This window comes from Watersipora subatra, chromosome 10 (assembly GCF_963576615.1).
Source record: "Watersipora subatra chromosome 10, tzWatSuba1.1, whole genome shotgun sequence".
Taxonomy (NCBI): domain Eukaryota; kingdom Metazoa; phylum Bryozoa; class Gymnolaemata; order Cheilostomatida; family Watersiporidae; genus Watersipora; species Watersipora subatra.
The window spans coordinates 31,729,137-31,752,881 of record NC_088717.1 but is presented as its reverse complement, the minus strand read 5'-3'; the positions used below and the strand labels follow the sequence as shown (position 1 = coordinate 31,752,881).

At 35.9% G+C, this 23,745-nt stretch overlaps 1 protein-coding gene across 3 annotated transcripts; it reads left to right on the top strand.

The window, feature by feature from the left end:
* Window positions 1–11,725: 11,725 nt before the first annotated feature.
* LOC137405820 (nudC domain-containing protein 2-like) lies at window positions 11,726–23,683 on the top strand. Of its 3 annotated transcripts, none has more exons than XR_010979811.1 (5): window positions 11,726–12,879; window positions 15,745–15,793; window positions 15,972–16,058; window positions 21,968–23,062; window positions 23,158–23,683. XR_010979811.1 is itself a non-coding variant. In XM_068092235.1 (5 exons), exons 1-4 carry the CDS (start codon window positions 12,694–12,696, stop codon window positions 22,114–22,116), a joined length of 471 nt encoding a protein of 156 aa, XP_067948336.1. In that variant the 5' UTR covers window positions 11,726–12,693; the 3' UTR covers window positions 22,117–22,142; window positions 22,242–23,683. The 3 variants fall into 3 exon arrangements, 2 of the variants coding, with proteins under 2 accessions (XP_067948336.1, XP_067948335.1); XM_068092235.1 differs by having other exon boundaries at window positions 21,968–22,142; window positions 22,242–23,683; XM_068092234.1 differs by having other exon boundaries at window positions 21,968–23,683.
* Window positions 23,684–23,745: the final 62 nt, after the last annotated feature.

Here is a 23,745-nt window from a genome sequence, read left to right as displayed (position 1 = left end):
GTCCCTAATCCAATTTACCATGTACGGGTTTATGTTTGATTTTATCAATTTGTCGATCAACAAGCCGTGAGACACCTTGTCAAATGCCTTAGAAAAATCCAGTACCGCTGCATGTACTATATTATTGTTATCTACTAATTTCATTATTTCATTCACAGTAGAGACTAGCTGGGTGGAGCAAGATAGGCCTTTTCTGAAACCGTGTTGGTTAGAATATATGACATTTTCCAGATCTTTATTGATGTTACTAAGCACAATATGTTCTAACAATTTGCAAGCAATGCATGTCAGAGATATGGGCCTAAAATTTCCCGGATCTTCCCGACTGCCTTTTTTATGTACCGGAACTACATTGGCCACTTTCCAGATATCTGGAAGTTTTCCAATGTTCAACGAGTACTGGAATATGCTCGCCAATATCTTACTAATAATTTCAGGTTCTAGGCAAAGATCTTCTTTTCTAAACTTATCTGGGCCCGGGGCTTTCCCGCGCTTAAGAGTATTTAGAAGTTTGAGAACTCCATCACTTGTTACTTGTATAGGGCATTTATCTGCAGAAAGTTCAGTTTGAGTTGTGGAAAAACAGTCACTATTTGAAAAAACACCCTGAAAAAATTCGTTAAAAATCTCAGATGATTCTAAGGCTGATTTATTTTTGAAAACCGCAGTGCCTTGTGAGTTTTTTCCAGTTTTCCGCCTATAAAAAGAGTAAAATGGTTTGCTATCACCCCTTTCCAAGGGTTCAAACAGCACTCGGTGGTAATATTCCTGCTCCATTTTACGAAAACTCTTTCTGTTGGTACGCCTAGTTTGTTTATACTTGGAGAAATCTACTTCTAACCCAGTGTGCTTACTTCTGTCATAAAGTTTTCGCTGTTGTTTCACTGCACGCCTGGCTGAGTTATTAAACCATATTGGCTCCCTGTTATCATTTTTCTTAGGGATACATTTAGGAACAAATCTATTGACAGCTCGATTCATGGACGTCTCAAAAATCTGCCAGACGGAGTTGATACTCGCTTTACTTTCAATTGCCTGTACTATCTCTGTCAGAGAATCAGTCAAAAGTTCCTTAATAGCAGTAGAATCAGCCTTGTGGTATAATTTGATAAAAGAAGGCTGTTCATGAGATGTCTTAAAATTTGCTGCTACACAGAGTTCAACTAAAAAATGATCGCTGATACCGGGGTTGATTATCCTGTAGTCATAAATAAAACTAGACTTATTTGTCATAACTAGATCTAAAGTGTTTCCTAGCTGATGTGTTTGTTCCATTATAATCTGACGCATATCATGAGACAAGATGCAGTTCAAAAAAGATCTATGCAATTGTTTTTGATTTGAGTTTGATCGAATTTGTAGGTTGCACCAATCTATATCTGGAAAATTAAAATCCCCCACAACTAGTACATTAGACCCTGGAAAATCAGAGGTCATAAAATCCAGCAATTCCTCAAGCGGTGCAACTGCCTCTCCTGTCAGCCCAGGCGGAACATAACAACAAAGAACAAAAAATTCATTTTCATCTCTAGGACATCCAACTTTCACACAAACAGCCTCAACGGGTAAGAAAGATCTTTTGAAAAAGACTTGTTCTTGAGGCAAACTGGCTGTCAAAGCTAACAAAACACCACCACCATGACAATCTCGATCATGTCTGTATATAATTTTTTGAGAAGAGCTCAGAATCATTTCATTATTAAATGATGGATCAAGATGGGTTTCGGTTATGCACAATATATCATATTCCGAAAACAGAACTTGGATATCATTCAGTTTGCCTCTGACAGATCTAGCATTGAGCAGCAAGATTTTAATCGATGTTATTACTTGTTCACTTTTATTATTTTCCCTTTTTTGATTTTGTACGCAGAATCTGGGTCTGCCTCCCTCGTTTCTTTCAACTCCTTTCGAAGCCGAAAATCCTCTTCTTGTTCTTTTTTAGAAAGATCTTTTCTAGCAAAAATACCTGACAGCTTCATGCCATTAATCCTGCTCAACAACTCAAACATTTGATTTTCAGACCTGGTGGATATTCTAAGAGGGCGAGGTCGCTCTTTGTGCTTTGAAGCATCGTACCTACCTAACCTATAGCTGTTATTTTTTTTCTACTTTCATGTCAATATGGCAATCTTTAATGATTTTGTCTACTTGCTGTGCCCATTCCTCTCTATTGTCACTCTCTTCTATTCCAAAAAGGATCAGGTTCTTGGCTCTAAATTCAGAGTCTTTGTCTTGCTTTTCTTTATCCTCCAACTGGGCTACCAAGGAACTAGCCTGCCTTGCAAAATTCTCTTGAACTTTAAGACTATTTTGCTCCAAAGCTTTTGCAACATCTGCATACGACTTTTCAAGAGTCTGATGTTGGTTATTCATCTCATTGAATTTATTTCTGTTTGTTTCTAATGTCTCAGTAACCTCAGCAAGAGTCGTCTTAAAAACATCTTGGTTTCTACACACTTCACTAAATTGAGCTCTTGCTTTGTCAACAGTTTTTTGCAATTCTAACGTAAGCTCAGAGAGTTTTTCACACATTACATTTTGCTGTAGCCTAGAAGCCTGACCATCACACTTTGAACAGAACCAGTGCAACCCTTTAGTACCCAAGAGATCTAAAAGACTCTCAGGAACATCAACACAGGAGTTGTGAAACCAAAGATGACAAACCTCACACTCAATAGAGGATTCCAAACTTTCATCTATGTCTTTCTTACATTTTGCACATGGCTCTGCACTGCCAGCACCTGATGTTGACATTGCTTTTTTCCTTGCTTTTTGTTTCCCACCTGCCATGATGACCACTGAGTCTAGTAATTAAAAATTAAAAAGTAGGGACTCAAAAATTAAAAAGATCCCACTCAGTGTCATATACCTGGTAGTGCCTGAAGCGGCCAAACTACCTTCCCTCTGATCTCAAAACAATATTAATGTGTTATGTTAGTATAAAATATAAATCAGGATAAATAAAGGATAATAAAAAGGGGTAATAAAAGGTATGTGAAAGAAATTGTAAAAAGAAATCTAGAAATCTTCGAAGAGCTCTGAAAAACACGACTATCTCCCAAAACGCGCGAACCGGAAAGCCGTTTTGGGAGAAAGTCAAAGTGTGATCATTGTTATATGGGTTTGGAAGAATGATATTATGCACCATTCCTTCCTGTCCACTTATACGTCAGTGTTGAATTTGCTTTGTTATCTTATTTCATGTTGACTCTATTTAGTTTGACCTTTTTTGGTTGTGTGAACTCATTGATTAGTATTGGTTCAGACACTACTGAAAGCGATAAACTATAAGTAATACTCATACCTGCCAACTCTCACGCATTGGGCGTGAGACTCACGCAATCATCCCAAAGAAAAAATGAAAATGCGTGAGATTTTTGCCCCAATTTTTACAGTTTTATATATACTATCATTGATACATCAATTGCCTCAAAACCAAATCTCACACATTGCCCCACTCTTGGGTTGGCAGGTCTGGTAATACCAGTATTTACCAGCAAATGAGACATCTTTATTTCTGCAAGTCCAATACTTAAAAACTCTATACGAACTAACAAATTTTTTTAAAACAAGAGTAATAGTGAAAAAAAATTAAAATTAGCCAATAAAGGTTACAGCCTTACATAAACAGCTGTCCATGCTCTTTAACTCAGTTTTAAACTGTCCAAAGAGAGCGGGTCTCAACAGTCAAAAGAGGAAGAGTAATCGGAGCTGTTTTTTTAGAGATGTCTCTGTTAGTCTATGAAAAGATGTTTAGGTGCTCAGGTTTTGTTATTTATGTTTTTGCAATCGGTTTCTGAGTGAATAATGTTTTGGGTATGTCATGAAAATGTCATATTTCCTTCTGCTATTTTGGTCGTGTTTAGTAGAGGTATACAGAGCTGTGCACTAATGTCCTTGGCGGTTCCCTGATCTACAGGTTGATGTAACCTTTTTATTCAATCTTCTTAATGGACCAGACATGTTTGCTGATTAAATTGACTGTGCACATTGCTTATACTCTTTTCCCTTTCGGCACCCAGTTTTGCTGATATCTCTATACGACAGTATAACCCACCTAATAAATCAGTGTATGACAGTATGTATTTTCACACTGAGCACATACGTGAATGACTAAGATAATTTGCTAAAGTGATTCGTTTCTATTCAACATTAAATACATAGCAGATATTGCCGTGACAACAATCACGACTCGGTCAAGGACCAATTTGGTTTGTTAAAAAATATCACTTTTGTAACACAAGCTTTTGCGAAAGGCATAAATGCAAAACAAGGAAAGTTGGCAATAAAATTACAGAAGATAAACAATGTTGAGAAAAAAAAGTTTTATTTAAACAAAATAAAGAAAATTAAGATTGTTCCAGGATATAACTGGCATATTCAATTTAATGTCTATTCTGCTTGCCAATAGGCTGTTATTGCAAGTTATTCAATTCTAAATAAGAATGATATTGTGTACTGCTGCAATTGCCACTAATATATTAGATGGTTGTTTGTGAGGCGTAGTTTTTATTGCTTTCTGTTAGACAAGTTTTATTACAGGCAAGTAATACACAGATAAATACTGTCAAATACACCAAGGCATATCATGCTAGCATGACTATGCAGTTATAATAAACAAGTATCTAAACAGCTACATGCGTAAATGTAGCCAAATATTAGGTAATAGATACGTATGAGCTCATATGCCATGGTGTATGAGCTCATATGCTTTGGTGTATGAGCTCATATGCCTTGGTGTATCAGCTCATATGCCTTGGTGTATGAGCTCATTTGCCTTGGTGTATGAGCTCATATGCCATGGTGTATGAGCTCATATGCCTTGGTGTATGACATAGACCTCTCTATCAGTCCCTCCTGGTCTTCCAGTTCCTTTCTGTCTTTCTCATATGCCAGATGGCACTTCTTTATATAGGTAGTTACTTATCATTGCCGAGTTCTTTTCACTAAAGGGTGCTTGAAAATCATTTGAGAAGCCACTTACTAATCTTGTCAACTACGGGTTTGTATAGAAACTGATAAATGATAATGTAAAAGAGAGGAGAAAGAGTGAGGTTCTACGTAATTATGTAGAAAAATGGAGTGCAGTGATCAAACCGTCATGCTAACAGGCACTACTAAAGCACAGAAGCCGTTAAGGTTAGTTGCCTTTTTTGGCAGTACTAATGATGATGACTACTGGTGCTATAATCTGAAAATCACAGTTGTGGAGGAATAACTAAATCAAAAAGAAAACTAAAAGTGGGAATAGACAAAGAAAGTTTTCTAGGTTTTTTGTTCAATCTGAGGGTCTTAAAGTTATTCCAAATAATTGTTATACCTAGTGTTTTAATAATATTAAACGGACAACACCACAATAGACCAGATAATTGGTTATTGAAAAATTTTACTTGAGTATATAACAGCTATCAAGGCTTCTATCATGTCATCAGTAGGTAACAGAATGATAGAATTACTTACTGATCATTTACCCCTTCAGCTCCTTGCGAATGAAGATTAGTAGTAATCTTATGAAGATTAGTAGTAATCCTATTTGAGTTTTCCCTGAAGTTGAAAAGACTACAGGAAATGTTTATTATTTATTTATTTAACGTCATCATTAAACACAAGCATGTGTTACTGTAGTACTATTTACAATAGTCTACCACGAAGAAGGTTTCTTTGATTGACATTTTTTACAGTATAATGCATATAAACTTGGTCATTGAAAGTAGAATACAGCTAGTTCAGTAAACATGTAGAAGATAATATTAAAGTTCTGCTCCTTGTTTATGAAGCTCATATGTGGTGTTGTGCTGGATAAATATAATACATGTATGCGGGTTTCAACTATGATTAGGCGACATTTAACTACTAAATGTCTTATTATTATTGTCACTGTATGAATCGCAACACAATTTTTTTTAAAGGTTCAAAAGATATAACCTAGTGCACACGTGTTTGACAAAGGTGTTTAACACCTATTATAAATCAAATCATCTCATGACCAAATGAGCGGAGCGAATGTTTGAGTTTTTATGATAAATGCATGTGCACACAACTTACGAAAATTATTCATCAACTACGTCGCAAACCCTTGTGCCGAAATCTCATCAACAAATTTTACAATTTTTCTGTGGAGTCGTTTAAAAGTATAATAACGATACAAAACACATATAAACCTATTTAAATATATTACCAAGTCTTTGAAAAGTTTCGACAGCATCTTAAAACTTACCCATCTGATCGGATTATACATAAATAGACAGATTAATTCGGCAAAAATCGCCACAAAACGCTTAAAAAGCTTGGTTTAATAAAAGTTAAGATACGCCAATAAAGCCGTGCGACAGATAGTAAAACTATTTAACAGTGCGCATTTCACGAGAAAACCGTGCTCATCTCACCAGTCTATGGCATTGTTTACTTGCTAATGTGTCTAATATTTTTGTTAGATTTAATTATAAGAATAATTAATCGAATTTATCCGAAGGTTTCTGTAATAAACGTAGACCTTTTGCGGCCTAGACCGATTTACAGGTATGAAATTGTGGTACACAGTTTATCAGCCTATGTTTTTTTGTCCAATTACCGAAGGTTTCATTAAATTATTTAAAACGTTAGCCGAAATTCTTTACAACTTATGTACAAGCTAGGGCCGAACTACAATGCCGCTTTATGACGAGAACATTTTTTATTTAGCTCCAGTTTGCAGAAAACTTCCAGACGTGTGAACTCTCATACTTGCTTTCTGTTAAAAATCGCTATCAAAACCATTCTACATTCAACACAACCAACTTTCAAACTGTGTATAGTACACAGTAGCCTGCCATTTTACTTCTAATTTTGCATTTCAGAGTTATAATAAACATATTTCCTTATTGTTGTTAAATTACATACATTACAGTAGGTTCGGCTTACAGCTTTAATTAATATTTATTTTATTGTTATAAAACATAGGTTTGAGATAGTAGTAGATTAGGTGTGATTTTTTGTGTGATTAAGTGTGATTTATTGTTGTAAAACATAGGTTTGAGATAGTAGTAGATTAGGTGTGATTTTTGTGTGATTAGGTGTGATTTATTGTTATAAAACATAGGTTTGAGATAGTAGTAGATTAGGTGTGATTTTTTGTGTGTTTTCAACAACCAGCACTGCCATTTCTTTTTTCCATTATCACTTATTCCATTATCAGGTCGTAGGCTGTATGATAGGGGAATTTGTAGTGTATTACATAAACCACATGCTTGCAGTTTCACAAGTTGAAGCAAGTCAAAATCATATATTTTTGGCCACAGATTGAAACAACTTAAATTAAGCTGTTATTTTCAGAAGTTGACTAACTCCAATCAATTTGTCAGTTGTCTCTTATGCTTAACAGCTCCACAGGTTAGCTTATGGTTTCTCAGGTTAAAACAACACCAAATTATTTGTTTGTGGTAGTAGAGGAGGAAGTAACTCCAAATCAGTTGTGTGTAGTTTTACTAGTTGAAATAACTGCATTAGGTTGTCTAATGGCTTTAGAGTTTGCATATATTACACATATATTACATATATATTACATATATATTACATATACAAGGTCTGTCAATAAGTTGGGGGAATTTTGTCATAACTCTTTTCTATTTTAGCCATTTAGTATTTCAGATACATTTATTAATGGGAGTTGTCATCATATACCCCAAAATTTCTGACAATATTTGTATTCAGAATGGCTGCCAATCTGAAAACATGCTCACTCATAGAGCAAAGAACTGTTATAAAAGCTTAGACTACTGAGGGTTTGTAAAAACATGTTTCGTACACAGTAGAATGAAGAAACAGTATTAGGAAAGCGGTATGTCACAAACACATTGCTATAGTTAGGTTGATGAATGCAAGAATGGGTGAGAAGGCATTACCATTGAGCCAAAACAGAAGTGGTAGACCAGTGGATGTTTCAACTCCACACACAGTAGCTTGGGTGGAAAAGTAGATTTACATACATGGGCTTCAGCAGCATTACGTGAAACAGCATTACTTGAAGCAGCATTACATGAACAGCATTACGTGAAGCAGCATTACGTGAAGCAACATTACGTGAAGCAGCATTACGCGAAGCAGCATTACGTGTAGCAGCATTCCATATAGTTTCCATCAAGTTCTCTCTTATTTACAGGTGGTCTGCTGTTGCAGCTTTTTGCGTTGCAATTATTTTACCGAGGCATTCATCCAGTTCACCAACTAGAAAGTTCATTATGTACAGTGTAATACCGCTTTGGTATAGCAATATTATATTACACAGTCACTAGCCATGTTGACTTGGCAGTTGGATTGTTTTCCATATCTTTACTATTTAGTCATCCTGTTTTGCTTAGATTGGACTATGGTGCATTCCCAAAAATAGCATTTCTTTCTGTGAGGAAATAACTTGCAGAGTGTGTAAAATGTAATGAGGTACACAAGCTTCTAATATCTAAAATTGAGTTTTCTAGCAAATCAGGTTTTAAAAAATGGATAGTAAGCCGTGTATTGTGTGAATACTGTGAAAACTAATGGCTCAAAGGATTCTGGTCACTTAATTTGTGCGCAAAGTGTAGCTGGATTTAAGTTAATCACATGAAATATACGCATTCAAAAATCAACTGAACTGTACAAAGCCGTGAATCAACTGAACTAAACACAGTCATAAGTCAATTGAACTAGACACAGTCATACATCTACTGAACTGGACACAGTCATAAATCAACTGAGCTGGACACAGTCATAAATCAATTGAACTGGACAGTCATAAATAAATTGAACTGTACACAGTCATAAATAAATTGAACTGTACACAGTCATAAATCAACTGAACTGGACACAGTCATAAATAAATTGAACTGGACACAGTCATAAATAAATTTAACTGGACACAGTCATAAATAAATTGAACTGTAAACAGTCATAAATCAACTGAACTGGACACAGTCATAAATCAACTGAACTGGACAAAGTCATAAATCAACTGAACTGGACACAGTCATACTAAACTGGACACAGTCATAAATCAATTAAATTAAACAGTTCACTCATGTAGAACATAAGTAGCTTGCCATAGCTAAGTTTTATATTTAAAACGAGATGAATGCCTTGCGTTGCACAAGTAAAAAAACAGCTTATATATATACTAGCTGTGCTACCCGACGTTGCCCGGGTAATAACAAAGTCTTTGGACGGTAAATTTATTTGTATTTAACATATAGCATATGCCATTCTAACTTTCAAACTGCATATCATGAGAAAAGTGTTGTGTAGTTGAAATAAATTGAGAAAATAAAAACAACTGTAGTTTTCAAACATTGTCAAGCAACTGTAACTTTCAAACTTCATATCACGAGGAAAATGTTTTGTGCTGGTCAAATAAATAAAAAATAAAATAAAACAACTATAAAAGGGTTTAAAAGTAAAATAATTAGTAAGTAATAGCTAAATTAAGTCTGTTTTGCTATGATTACAATAAAAGATGATTCTGTAATGATACAATTAATACAAACTGAGAAAACAAAATAAAAATCCTGAATATGTTGAATTTATAATAACATATCTTGCATAGAAGTGTGTGTGTGTATAAAAAAAGGTTACTGTTCCACCAGAAGTTATCCATCGAAACTTTGAATATGACGACACTGGTACCTCTCGATACTGGTACAAACGAAAAAATGAGATATCGTACTGTCTTTGTCTGACTGAACAGTGAGAGAATGTCGAGGCATTTCCTACGGAGATACTATAATTGTCCACGTGAAAATAATTTTCTTTGACTGCGGATATAGCAGTTGATCCTTACAAGAAACTGAAAATAGAAGTTCAAGAAAACACAAAAAAGCATTGCGTTTCATAGAAGTAATAGAATTAATAGCTTCTAAATACAACGATACTGGTACCTCTCAATACTGGTACAAGTGTAAAAATGAGATATCGGAATGTATTTGTCTGACTGAACGGTGAGAGAATGTCAAGGCTCTTCCTACGGAGATAATACAATTGTCCCCGTGAAAAGAATTGGCCTTGACCGCGATATAGCAATTGAACCTTACAAAAAACCGAAAATAGCAGTTCAAGAAAGTTTACCATAACAGATAACGCTGAGCTCACCATGGCGAGCGACGTATATCTTTTAATAACGTGTATAATCAGTACACAAATTGCCAAATTTTAAGTTCGAGATAAATTATTGTCGATATCGTGGGACGGAACAAATAAACCCTAAGGAAAAAAAGACGGAGAAGCATCGTGTTGCATATACTCAGGTCCAAAATATTTCTTAGCAAGGGCATCGTAATGTGTGGGCGCGATGCTAAAATGAGAGCTATAGATAGACATATACAACTACGAATGAATACACACACAAATTTTGAAAAATATACATCTATATAGAAGATAGAAGAAGAAAAGTCATTGCACAAAAAAATTATTTTTATCTAACATACAGTATAACAACAGTTACTATTCTCACTCTCAAACTTCATATCATTAGAAAAGTGTTTTGTGCAGTTCAAATAAATTAAGAGAAAGAAATAAAACAACTTTAAAGGTTTTCAAACTTTTTCAAACAACCAACTTTTAAATTTTATATTATGAAAAAAATGCTTTGTTAAAATAAATTAAGAGACAAAACTAGATATAACTGTAGAGTTGTTTAAATGTAAATGTGAAATAATTAGCAAGTGATGGCTAAATAAAGTCTGTTTTGCAATGATTACAAAAATTATATGTTATACCATTATATGATTTTAATTCGTTTCAGTATTGGCATCATAAGGCGAAAATATCAAATAGAATGGTATAGAAACCCATAGTAATTATCTAATGCCAACACCCTTTGGTAAAAATCACCAAAATTTTATATACCGTACATTTTGGACTATTAGCCGCTACTTTTTTCTGATGATTTGAGCCATGTGGCTTATATAAGGGTGCGGCTAATCTGTGGCTTTTTCTTTCACCGCTAGGGCGCATTAACCAGAATCTCTGGTTAGTGAGCCTCTCGCGGTGAAAGAAAATACAAACAATGGAAACAATGCCTAACGGTACTGTTTCGTTAGGCAATAGGTTAAAAAGTGTCAATTAATACGAAACAAACTCCGTTAAAATTCTATTTTAAACAGCAAAGTTGCTGCCGCGTTAAAGAGCACTGCCCTGAGTTCTGCGGCCTATACAAAGGTGCGGCCTATGTATTGTTTTATTATTGTTTTTGGAAAATAATGGAGATGCGGCGTATATAGAGGTGCGTTTTATAGTCCAAAAAGTACGGTACATATTGTACATATTAAAAATTAGTGACAAAACAATATGTTAACCTTAGTAACTATAGTTACTTACAGTAACTTTAATGTATTTAGTGGTTATGATCTGCAAAAAATGTAGCGTCACAGTGTACTACGTGCAGTACGTATCGTGGGGAGTCCTTACTTTTGATACAGATGTATAACATAAACGTTGAATTTAACTTGAATGAATTTAGCTCACTAAACACATACTTATTGCTAAGTTTTAGTATGTATTTTACTAAACTTCAACTTTGTCATAGGCTAAAATTTTATAACTCATCTGTTTTCAAATTCATTTTTACTATACCTTATAACGAATGACGCTAAACTGAGATAGCGAGCATCGTATATTTCTTTCAGACGTTGTGAGAGGATTTCGGTGAATAAGATACTGTCATTTTGTTATTTCGTCGTAATCAGTACATCAACTGCTAAATTTTTATTTCGATAGAACTTTTTGTTGATATAGTATGGCGGCAAAACGTCGAAAAAAAGTTTGTTCCCATAGCCTCCCCAGAAAAATATTTTGTCAAAACACCCATCGTGTTTTATATAATAATGTAAAAAAATGTTATAACAGGGGCATCATGACCCGAGGGCACACTGTATTAATTAATAATAAAAAGTACACGTTCAGTGTAAGCAATCGCGAAGAGGATATACAGTATATAATAAGAGCAATGAATGTGATAAGAATGGCTTAGCCTTGTGGTTGCGCGATCGTTATTATTAAAAAGTATTAAAACAGTTTATAAAAATTGGCAGGCAGTATAGTTGCCTGCCATTAGCCTGGCACATTGCCAATGACTAATTTGAGCAAGCTAGTATCCGTATTGCTAAACTTAGTAATAAGAGCTGTGAGAGCAAGCTTTAATGACATTGCTTCATAACATAATGCAGAGTCCCATATGCTATGCTATTTTAACCTAGATAACCACCCATGTCCCCCAACAGATTTGATGCATTTTACGTAGCTCAATTGGTTAGCTTAGTGTCTTGTGAAAGGGCGGTTCCGAGATCAATTCTTCCGCTTCAAGCCCATATCCGATATTTTAGTCATCTCATTGCAGTAATTGCATGTACGGAACCGTGTTATTGCATGAAAGCTGAGACACGAAAATAAAAGGCTTTGATATCCATATTGAACTTTTAAAACATAACTGACAAGTTAACATTGATTCAAAAGTCACTTTTTATTAACAACAGATTTGTGAGTCCTCTCAAACTAATCTCAAATAAAACTGGTTCTAGATAGAAGGAATTACAATAGATACTTGTAGTCTCTAGTGAGGACTACTCACTTATACGAATGAAATATACATAAATGGTTTCTAAAGTCTTGGCAGCTGATCTCTAGAATTGACTACTGTACTTGTTCATTGATGGCCAACGGCATATTATTTCCTGGTTTAGAGCTGCAATGGCCGACTTTGATGAACGAAGTGGTATTGTATGCTGTGAAACCTCTTGGGGACTTTGGTATCAAACTCTTGACGAAGTATCCATAGAAGTGAGGATAGAGGAACATATCAAGTCTAAGGACATTTCTCTGGTCTCAGAAAGCGGAAGCCTGTCACTGAGCGTTGCTGGAACGCGCATAATAAGTGTGAGTTAGGCAAACTGCAATCTTCCTCGGCAACGGGTGCAGTGTGGAATGATGTAGTGCCATGTTGAATAGTGTGGGGTGAAATGATGTGATTCAGTGTGGATTGGTGTGGGGTGGAATGATTTGATGCAGTGTGGAAGGATGTGGTGCAGTGTGGAAGGATGTGGTGCAGTGTAGAAGGATGTAGTGCAGTGTGGAAGGAAGTGGTGCTGTGTGGAATGATGTGGTGTAATGTGAAATGGTGTGGTGCGGTGTGGAATGATGTGGTGCAGTGTGGAATGATGTGATGTGGTGTGGAATGATTCAGTGTGATGTAAAATGATGTGGTGTGAAATGATGTAGTGCAGTGTAGTATGATTTGATGTGGAATTGTGTGGTGTGGATTTGTGTGGTTTGGAGTGGTGTGGAATGGTGCGTTGTAGAATAGTGCGGTGTAGAATGGTGTGGTGTAGAATGGTGTGGTGTAGAATGGTGCGGTGTAGAATGGTGCAGTGTAAAATAGTGTGGTGCAGTATAGAATAGTGCGGTGCAGTATAGAATAGTGTGGTGCGATATAGAATAGTGTGGTGCGGTGTAGAATGGTGTGGTGCGGTATAGAATAGGTTGGTGCGGTATAGAATAGTGTGGTGTGGTATAGAATAGTGTGGTGCGGTATAGAATAGTGTGGTGCGGTATAGAATAGTGTGGTGTAGTAAGGTGTGGTGTAGAATGGTGTGGTGCGGTATAGAATAGTGTGGTGCGGTGTAGAATAGTGTGGTGTAGAATGTTGCGGTGTAGAATAGTGTGGTGCGGTGTGGAATGATATTGTGTGAAGCACAATCGGATGCATTTATAACGAAAGAAGGTATCAACTCAAATCATGCCAGATGTTGATGTCTGTAGGCCACAACTAATTTTTACCAAAGCGAAACATGGGCTTTTGGCAGTAATGATTTACTGAACTTGTTTGGGTTTGACTTTAAACCTGTCTTAATTCCTTTGGGATAAAATTAAACTACCCTACAGAATGAAAATATTCGGGGAGATGAGTTTCGCGCAAATTACCTTTTTCATGCATACAGACGGTTCCCTACTTACGAACATTCGAGTTACGAACAACGGTACATACGAACAGGTCTGCGCGTAGGCACTACTCAGAAGCACCACCCAGCATCCACCTTTCTCTGCCCAGTTCGTTGCAGTGCATAGGTGCGTGAACATATCTCCAGTGTGCAAAGAACTTTTTTATTTTTACTGTACGTATTGTAAATGGATTTGCCAGCCTTTACTTGGCAGGATCTAGACTAATAATTAAAGAGAAGAGAGTGCGTGTAGTTTCATTCAGCTTTTAATTAGCGAAGGAAATTTCACTAGCCGAGGAGCGTACGGCTATCTGCTCTGCTCAACTAAATGAGCGCACTCCTTTATATACGATAATATCAACCATTCCGGCTAACGGTAAACGGTAAGAACACCGGCTAATAAGGTGAATAAATAGGACCGCTAGCGCGTTGGTATGACAACAATATAAGTGACGATAAGTGATAGTGTTATGACGGTATATCAGATATAACAATAGCATAACGAGTGAAACAACAATATAATAAAAAGGACAAGACATACTATAAATAAGAAATGCTGTGTCATGGCCCGGCGTCCACCAAAGTATTATCTCCATTTTATTAAATATTTTTTTCAGTACAAACCAATACAGGTTACTTATACAAGCCTTAAACATACTTATATAAACCTTCAATATACTTATATAGGCCTTGAACATAAATTATAATACAAAATATAGCACTGAAGCAACTTACGAACAAATTCACCTTACGAACAATCGTTCGGAACGTAACTCGTTCGTAGGTTGGGAACCGTCTGTATTCGCGGACTAATTTATTTGCGGATGAACACAATCACTCTCTATTAAGGGTTAACTCTATTGCAGCTAGCAATAGAGTTAACCCTTCACGTGCGTGCACACGTTTAAGTTTCTATTTAGCTGACAACTACGATTCGATCATGCTAAGTATCAATAGCTGAAGTATTGAATGAAAGTGATCAGTTTTTACACAAGAGAATGAACTAACACAGTTAATTATGGAAAAACATATCTGCACTGCAAATCAAATACATACCATAATGTCCAGATCGGATTCATTATGACCATCAACTCCGGTATTAGAGGTTGATGGAGTCGATTTTAATGTAAACAAAGGTAAAAGAGATTTTTGGGATGACGGAGCCATGCCGAACAACTTGTGACAACCTTGAATAATTTTGTAAAGCAGTGTGATGCATTGGCAATGGGGTTAACTCAAAGCCCCAGCGATGATTTTGAAAAAATTTGGAACTCGGCTACGTTTACTACTTCTGCCTAGCGGTTAATCTTTAATTTGAGGCAGTAGTTATTCTCCCTTGTGTTTAAAAATAGAACTAGTAATTCGCAGAATTTAATAATTTGCAAAATAGACTGTTCGCGAAATCGCGAATTATTAAATCCATCGAATATTGTCATCCTGTAGGGTATGTTTAAAAAAAATTAATTGGCATCTAATGCTGTAAAGTAGCTATCACAGTACTTATGAGATGATCTGTTATACAATGCACCATTATTGACGCGCATGCACTCTATTTACAAATTAGTCTTACCCTTGGGTCATTTTGATTGCCATGAGAGGACAACTCCGTAGCGCCACTACCCCTCTATTATACACACATAGACGTGTGGGTGTATGCGCATAGATGTGTGTGCGCATAAATGTACGTGCACGTAGGTGCGTGCGTGAAAGGGTGGGAATGAATCGGGTAGGCTGTATACATGGTGCTAGTTAGGTATATCTAGATATGTCCACCATCAGACGACAGTACTTTCTTTTTTCCCAGGGTACATTGTTCAGCAATGTGAAGGCATGCAACACCCTTTGGACCCTTGGTAAGTTGATCCGCTCGCTGAATTGTTGTTACTTCAGCTTCACATTTGTTGGCCTCCTGTTGATCTCTTGTTTCTTTGTGAGTTTATATTCTCCTTTAACACTTTTACCGGTTGATTAGAATAAGTCATGGCTGTTCATGACAGTTAGAGCACTGACTGAGTTTATGGCTGGTTTCAGAGACTGATAAAGATGGTAAGCTCCTGAGGATCATCCTACAAAAAAGAGACAAGGACTCTGCCAACACCTGGCCGTCTTTGCTCAAAGGTTTGTAACATGTTGTTACATTTTTATTTAACTCTCTCTCTAACATTATGTCTTTTTGTTTAACTCTCTCTCTAACATCATGCCTTTTTATTTAACTCTCTCTCTCTAACATCATGTCTTTCTGTTTAACTCTCTCTCTAACATCATGCCTTTTTGTTTAACTCTCTCTCTAACATCATGCCGTTTTGTTTAACTCTCTCTCTCTAACATCATGCCTTTTTGTTTAACTCTCTCTCTAACATCATGCCTTTTTGTTTAACTCTCTCTGTAACATCATGCCTTTTTGTTTAACTCTCTCTTTAACATCATGCCTTTTTGTTTAACTCTCTCTCTAACATCATGCCTTTTGTTTAACTCTCTCTCTAACATCATGCCTTTTTGTTTAACTCTCTCTCTCTAACATCATGCCGTTTTGTTTAACTCTCTCTCTCTAACATCATGCCTTTTTGTTTAACTCTCTCTCTAACATCATGCCTTTTTGTTTAACTCTCTCTGTAACATCATGCCTTTTTGTTTAACTCTCTCTGTAACATCATGCCTTTTTATTTAACTCTCTCTCTCTCTAACATCATGCCTTTTTGTTTAACTCTTTCTCTAACATCATGCCTTTTTGTTTAACTCTCTCTCTAACATCATGCCTTTTTGTTTAAGTCTGTCTCTAACATCATGCCTTCTTGTTTAACTCTCTCTCTCTAACATCATGCCTTTTTGTTTAACTCTCTCTCTAACATCATGCCTTTTTGTTCAACTCTCTCTCTAACATCATGCCTTTTTGTTTAACTCTCTCTTTAACATCATGCCTTTTTGTTTAACTCTCTCTCTCTCTAACATCATGCCTTTTTGTTTAACTCTCTCTCTAACATCATGCCTTTTTGTTTAACTCTCTCTCTAACATCATGCCTTTTTGTTTAACTCTCTCTCTAACATCATGCCTTTTGTTTAACTCTCTCTCTCTAACATCATGCCTTTTTGTTTAACTCTCTCTCTCTCTAACATCATGCCTTTTTGTTTAACTCTCTCTCTAACATCATGCCTTTTTGTTTAATTCTCTCTCTCTCTAACATCATGCCTTTTTGTTTAACTCTCTCTCTAACATCATGCCTTTTGTTTAACTCTCTCTCTCTAACATCATGCCTTTTTGTTTAACTCTCTCTCTCTCTAACATCATGCCTTTTTGTTTAACTCTCTCTCTAACATCATGCCTTTTTGTTTAACTCTCTCTCTAACATCATGCCTTTTGTTTAACTCTCTCTCTCTAACATCATGCCTTTTTGTTTAACTCTCTCTTTAACATCATGCCTTTTTGTTTAACTCTCTCTCTAACATCATGCCTTTTTATTTAACTCTCTCTAACATTATACCTTATGCATATTTATAAGGTATACAGCAATAATCTATCAAATGATACAAATATAAATTCATGAACAAGTGACATAAAGGAACTATACTTATTTTACACGCAGAAACAAAAATTTACGTTTTAAAAACAAAAATCTTTTTATCCTTTGCTCCGATTGCTGTTTTTGATTCTTGCTTTCAATGGAACGAACATCTTGTAGTTGTCCAATACCTTCCACAATATCTTCTGGCTTCAACTCTTCTTCTGCACTGCTGAACTAGTCGATATTAGCGTCCAAACAATTTTTTGGCAGTGCAAAACTTTTTTGTACTGCATTTGGCACTAATGCAACGCGTAAAGTTTGCTTGCTAAAAGTTCGCTTGCTAAACGTTTGCTTGCGTAACCTTTGGTCCAAAACTTGCAAACCGGTTTTTATATGTGTGTCTTTAGAAGTATCAGGACCGCGTTAAACGAGGAACTACTATTAGCCCGAGACAATTACTAGCTATTTCTATGGCGTTGCTTTCAAAGTTCCATCTACGATCGTAAATTTAAACCATTTTTATATATGTACATGTACTTCGAAGTATCAAGACCGTCTTAAACAAGGAACCAATATTACCATGGAAACGTAATTATTTCTACAGCGTTGCGTTCAAAGTTCCATCTACCATCGTAAACTGAAGCAGTTTTTTTATAAATGTAGGCTACTTCTTAGTATAAAGACCGTGTTAAACTGAGAGCTACTACTAGCCTGAGACCGTTATTGATTATTGCTACGGTATTAGTTTCAAAGTTTTAATTATAAAAATAAAAAGCTTTGGAATTGGTCAATGAGAGAACTAACTGATATTAATATAAATGATTCATTATTGATATAGATTTGTGGACAGTTTTCTATTGATCAGTGGATATTATGGGCTCGTAAAGATCAAATAATTTCGAGTGGCGGTTAATTGGAGGTGGCGTTCAAATAAAGGTGGGCATTCAATTAAAGGCGTTTTTAGGTGGGACTTGATTCAGAAATAATTCCTTATTTCTGGGTGTTTAAGTAACTGTTTGCGTTTTTCAAACATTGAAAGGTTACTAGTAGAAACAACCTTGTTAACTGATGCTAATTTTGGTGATTGGTAACAACCTTTACATTTGACATGTTTAAATATGTAGGCAGATATATAACTAGAAATTCCCCTGTCATACAGCCCACGACCAAAGTGATATTGGAAAAAAGAAAGGGTACTGATGGTTGAGAAATGCAATATTAGCAGTCAAATGGCACTGCAGTGCAATAGGATAACTGCAATGGTAGTTGTAATGTACTGGGTGTGGGTGTTATTATATACAACAAACAGCAATAATGAAAGGAAAAGATTATATGTTTATATCTCTCCCCCTGCAATAAGAGAAATGCAATATTGGCCAATATTAGAAGGAAAATGCACTGATATTATTAGAATAACCAATATTATTAATATAGTATTAATAGAAAACCAATGCACAATTTTGTTTACATTTCAAAACGTCACAGCTAACAATTTCAAAAAGTCGTGATATTTATATAAATTTTTAGAAAATCTATTTAAAAAAGTGTTTGGTCATGACAAACAGCAATAATGAAAGGAAAATATTTTATGTTTATATCTCTCCCCTGCAATAGGAGAAATGCAATATTAGAAGTAAAGTTTATATTTATATATACATATGTAAATATTTACTGTTTATTTATTAATATATATATATATATATAAATATATGCACACATATATTGCCAGTAACACGCATATTGACCAGACATTTTCAAACCTCAGAGAAAATGATTGACATAAAAGGCCAATCAAAGATGTGTCCATTAGTGTCCAAGTTGTGGTTGAAGCCTTCCAAAATGGAGCATAGTGGTGAAACTGTATTTTTTTGTGATTGATGAGTAGATTCACTAATGGGAGAAGGAAGAAATATGTGCATGCTGTGTAGAAAAAACAAAATATGTATACAAGAGTAGACAACTTCCATAAAAGCTAAAGCTGCAATATGTTACACACAACTACGTATTTCAACAATTACTTTAAAGCCTCTAATTTAACGCCACCTCTATTTAAATGCCACTCTCCAATTGATCGCCACTCGACATTATTTGATCTTTACGAGCCCATAATATCCACTGATCAATAGAAAACTGTCCACAAATCCATATCAATAATGGATCATTTATATCAATATCAGTTAGTTCTCTCGTTGTCCAATTCCAAAGCTTTTCATTTTTATCGTTAAAGCTTTGAAACCAACACCGTAGCAATAATCAATAACGATCTCAGGCTAGTAGTAGCTCTCTGTTTAATACGGTCTTTATACTAAGAAGTAGCCTACATTTATAAAAAAAAAAACTGCTTCAGTTTACGATGGTAGATGGAACTTTGAAAGCAACGCTATAGAAATAACTACTGTCTCAGGCTAATAGTAGTTGCTTGTTTAGCACGGTCCTAATACTTCGAAGGACACTCATATAAAAACCGGTTCAGAAGTTTTGGACCAAAGGCTACGCAAGCAAAATTTTAACAAGCCAACTTTTACGCTTTGCATTAGTGCTAAATGCAATGCATGAAAGTTTTGCTCTGCCAAAAAATATTTGGACGCTAATATCGACATGTTCAGCAGTGCAGAAGAAGAGTTGAGGCCAGAAGATATTGTGGAAAGTATTGGACAATTAGAAGATGTTCGTTACATCGAAAGCAACAATCAGAACGCAGCTATCTGAGCAAACAATGCAAATATTTTTGTTTTAAAAACATAAATTTTTGTTTTCGCATGCAATATAAGTATGGTTCCTTTATGTCATTTGTTCATGAATACATATTTGTATCATTTGATAGATTTTTGTTGTATAACTTATAAATATGCAAATTTATAGCATGTTATTTAATAGCATCCTTGCAGCTATCTTAACACGGCTTACAATGGATCGATGCTCATAACTCCATTTCTATTGCACATAAACAGCTAGTTTTAGCTGCAAACTGTAGCAAACATCAGTGAGTGCAATGAGCTTTTATGCAATATTGTTAAATAGAAAGATAAAATAAAAATATGTTTTCAAATTTAGAATGAAATAAAAATTGAAAATGTCAACAAATTGCAGGACACGTCAACAAAAGAAGGACACGGGCTATAATATCATCGCAGGTCAATTGTAAGCAATAAATATTAACTGGGAGAGATGTTTTTCAGTTTCTCGATGCACATTTATTAAGTGACCTTTGACAAGTTAGAGGTAAGTTAGCAGATTTATTGCATCCAAGAGGTTTAATATCTGTCCGCTGAAAAAAGAGGGCAAAATATAGGCGGCATCCGCTTCGCCCGTAATAGGGCTAAATTTATCTTCCGAAAATTCTTACAAGCTTTTTGAAAAATAGACCCCAGCCTCTATTTGAATCCCGTCTCCAATTGACTGCCACTATAGAGAAGATGTTAAAAAATAGAGCGCCATGGCGTTCAGTCAGAGGTTTTACCGTAGTTAGGCAAATATTTCTACAAATGTATAATATTTTAGTTCTGTAGTTTTAGGAAAAGTTTGTAAAAGAAAATTAAGTGTTCACAATGTTACGCAGTAAATATTATTCTCCTAATAGTTGTTAATATTGGGTTAGAGGAAACTTTGTTTATTCGAGTAAACCTTTTACATCTAATATTGCAATGACCTTGGGATGATATCCGTCATATGTTAGTGTTCCGTATTTGCTTTCATCATGCAAATAATATTTATTTTTCATTAGTCATTTCTCAAATAAATGTCCCCAAACATAAAGTAACTCCCCCAATCTTATTATAGCACAATAGCTGACACATTTTTTTGTAAAATCAAATGATTAGGTTTTTAAAGCAATGTGATTTGCATCCAGTCACTAGAACTGATTTGGTCACTGAAAAAACCGTCAAAGAACATGAATGTTCACTGCTAATGACCTCGACAATGACTTCTCTTCTCACTCGCTGACTCTCAGTTAGTCAAACTCATCCTCAGCACACTTATCTCTCAGTTAGTCAAACTATCATCCTCAGCACACTTATCTCTCAGTTAGTCAAACTGTCATCCACAGCACACTTATCTCTCAGTTAGTCAAACTCATCCTCAGCACACTTATCTCTCAGTTAGTCAAACTCATCCTCAGCACACTTATCTCTCAGTTAGTCAAACTGTCATCCACAGCACACTTATCTCTCAGTTAGTCAAACTCATCCTCAGCACACTTATCTCTCAGTTAGTCAAACTCATCCTCATCACACTTATCTCCCAGTTAGTCAAACTCATCCTCAGCACACTTATCTCTCAGTTAGTCAAACTCATCCTCAGCACACTTATCTCTCAGTTAGTCAAACTGTCATCCTCAGCACACTTATCTCTCAGTTAGTCAAACTCATCCTCAGCACACTTATCTCTCAGTTAGTCAAACTCATCCTCAGAACACATCTCTCAGTTAGTCAAACTCATCCTCAGAACACATCTCTCAGTTAGTCAAACTCATCCTCAGAACACTTATCTCTCAGAACAGTGCAATCGCTGTCTCTAAATCTACAGGTGAATATGTGGCAGATGAATGGCTTTTGAAGAACATGAGAACAAAGGCAGCACTTGAAAGAATGCAACTGGAGAATCCCGGCTTTGATTTTAGTGGGGCAGAAGTCACCGGAAATTATGCTACCGGAGGACCTGAACTTCCCGCTTAGCTGCCGCCATCGACTTTACCCACCCGGTGCCTGTATTAGCCAAGCTGTGTCGATATATTTTGTATGAAAATGTTTTATTTTGTTGCTTTTTATGTGGTTTATACATGTATACCTTTATTGTACAGAACTAAGCTTGGTTGGCAGCATTCATCTTCGGTGCCGAAATTGTCTAGTTGAATCACCAGAGTCGCATATGAACTGCCAAAGAGTGTTGAAGCTTGCACCAGAGTCGCATATGAACTGCCAAAGAGTGTTGAAGCTTGCACCAGAGTCGCATATGAACTGCCAAAGAGTGTTGAAGCTTGCACCAGAGTTGCATATGAACTGCCAAAGAGTGTTGAAGCTTGCACCAGAGTCGCATATGAACTGCTAAAGAGTGTTGAAGCTTGCACCAGAGTCACATATGAACTGCCAAAGAGTGTTGAAGCTTGCACCAGAGTCACGTATGAACTGCCAAAGAGTATTAAAGCTTGCACCAGAGTCGCGTATGAACTGCCAAAGAGTGTTGAAGCTTGCACCAAGTCACATATGAACTGCCAAAGAGTGTTAAAGCTTGCACCAGAGTCGCGTATGAACTGCCAAAGAGTGTTGAAGCTTGCACCAGAGTCGCATATGAACTGCCAAAGAGTGCTGAAGCTTGCACCAGAGTCGCATATGAACTGCCAAAGAGTGTTGAAGCTTGCACCAGAGTCGTATATGAACGACCAAAGAGTGTTGACATTGTTATTTTATATGACATTCTTTACGCAGCTTTATCCGGCACCACTTTTGTTAAATTTCAGGGCTCTATTTGTGCAAATTTGATGAAGTTAACCAGTTCTCCTTTGTATACAAATAGCAAACTAGTCCTTGTTTATACTAGGAGTTATCCTTTCAACCTGTTGCCATATTCTTGCTAGCTGTTTCAGCGTACATTTTCAAAGATTTTCTACCAAGAAGCGAATGGGTGAGCTTACGCATTTCCCTTGGAAATCTCGGCATCTTTTAAAAATCTTTATCATGTAGGTGGGCTTTTGTAAGTCATTTTCTACTGTCTTTTAGATCTTACATCAAAGTGGCCATGGAGAGTTATGGTACTCTTCTAGTGCACTAATCGCAAGCAATTAGTGACCTATATTTTGACTCACCTAATCACAGAGGATGTAAATAAAATACATCCAGGTCAAGCTCATGATGTGACAACCAAAAGTCTGTCATGTTGTTGCAAAACATGACTGGTTTACATAGGTACCATGAATGGGCAAGCTTCCAAGTAGAGTCGTAGCGTTTCGGCCAACCATCCTTGCGAAAGTACTTGCAACCAGAATGAAAGGTTAATATAAGTAACAATCAGATGTCCAACAGCTTACCTCAAGAGAGTCTACCACAACAATAAATGCTGGCTAAGCCTTTATCTAAAATATCTCTGTAAACTGAAGGTATATTATTAACCTCCCTATTACATACTTTTTGTTAAAAAATATACAACTGTAAAACATGGTTCAGCAATCCGGTATCTGAACTATTTGTAGACTTGGAAGGCAATGACCAGTTTAACATTATTCTTTACAAGGATAGAAACGTTATGTCTCCGGTGTTATTTGATAATTGGATATACATGTATTTGGACTGTAAATAGTATATAGCAAC

What these genes read in the sequence shown, in the direction of transcription:
- LOC137405820 (XM_068092235.1), top strand. Translation starts at nt 12,694, where the DNA reads ATGGCCGACTTTGATGAACGAAGTGGTATTGTATGCTGTGAAACCTCT. An exon ending in CAACACCCTTTGGACCCTTG is followed by an intron (nt 15,794 to 15,971) that starts GTAAGTTGATCC and finishes GGCTGGTTTCAG; the next exon opens with AGACTGATAAAGATGGTAAG. An exon ending in CTGGCCGTCTTTGCTCAAAG is followed by an intron (nt 16,059 to 21,967) that starts GTTTGTAACATG and finishes CTAAATCTACAG; the next exon opens with GTGAATATGTGGCAGATGAA.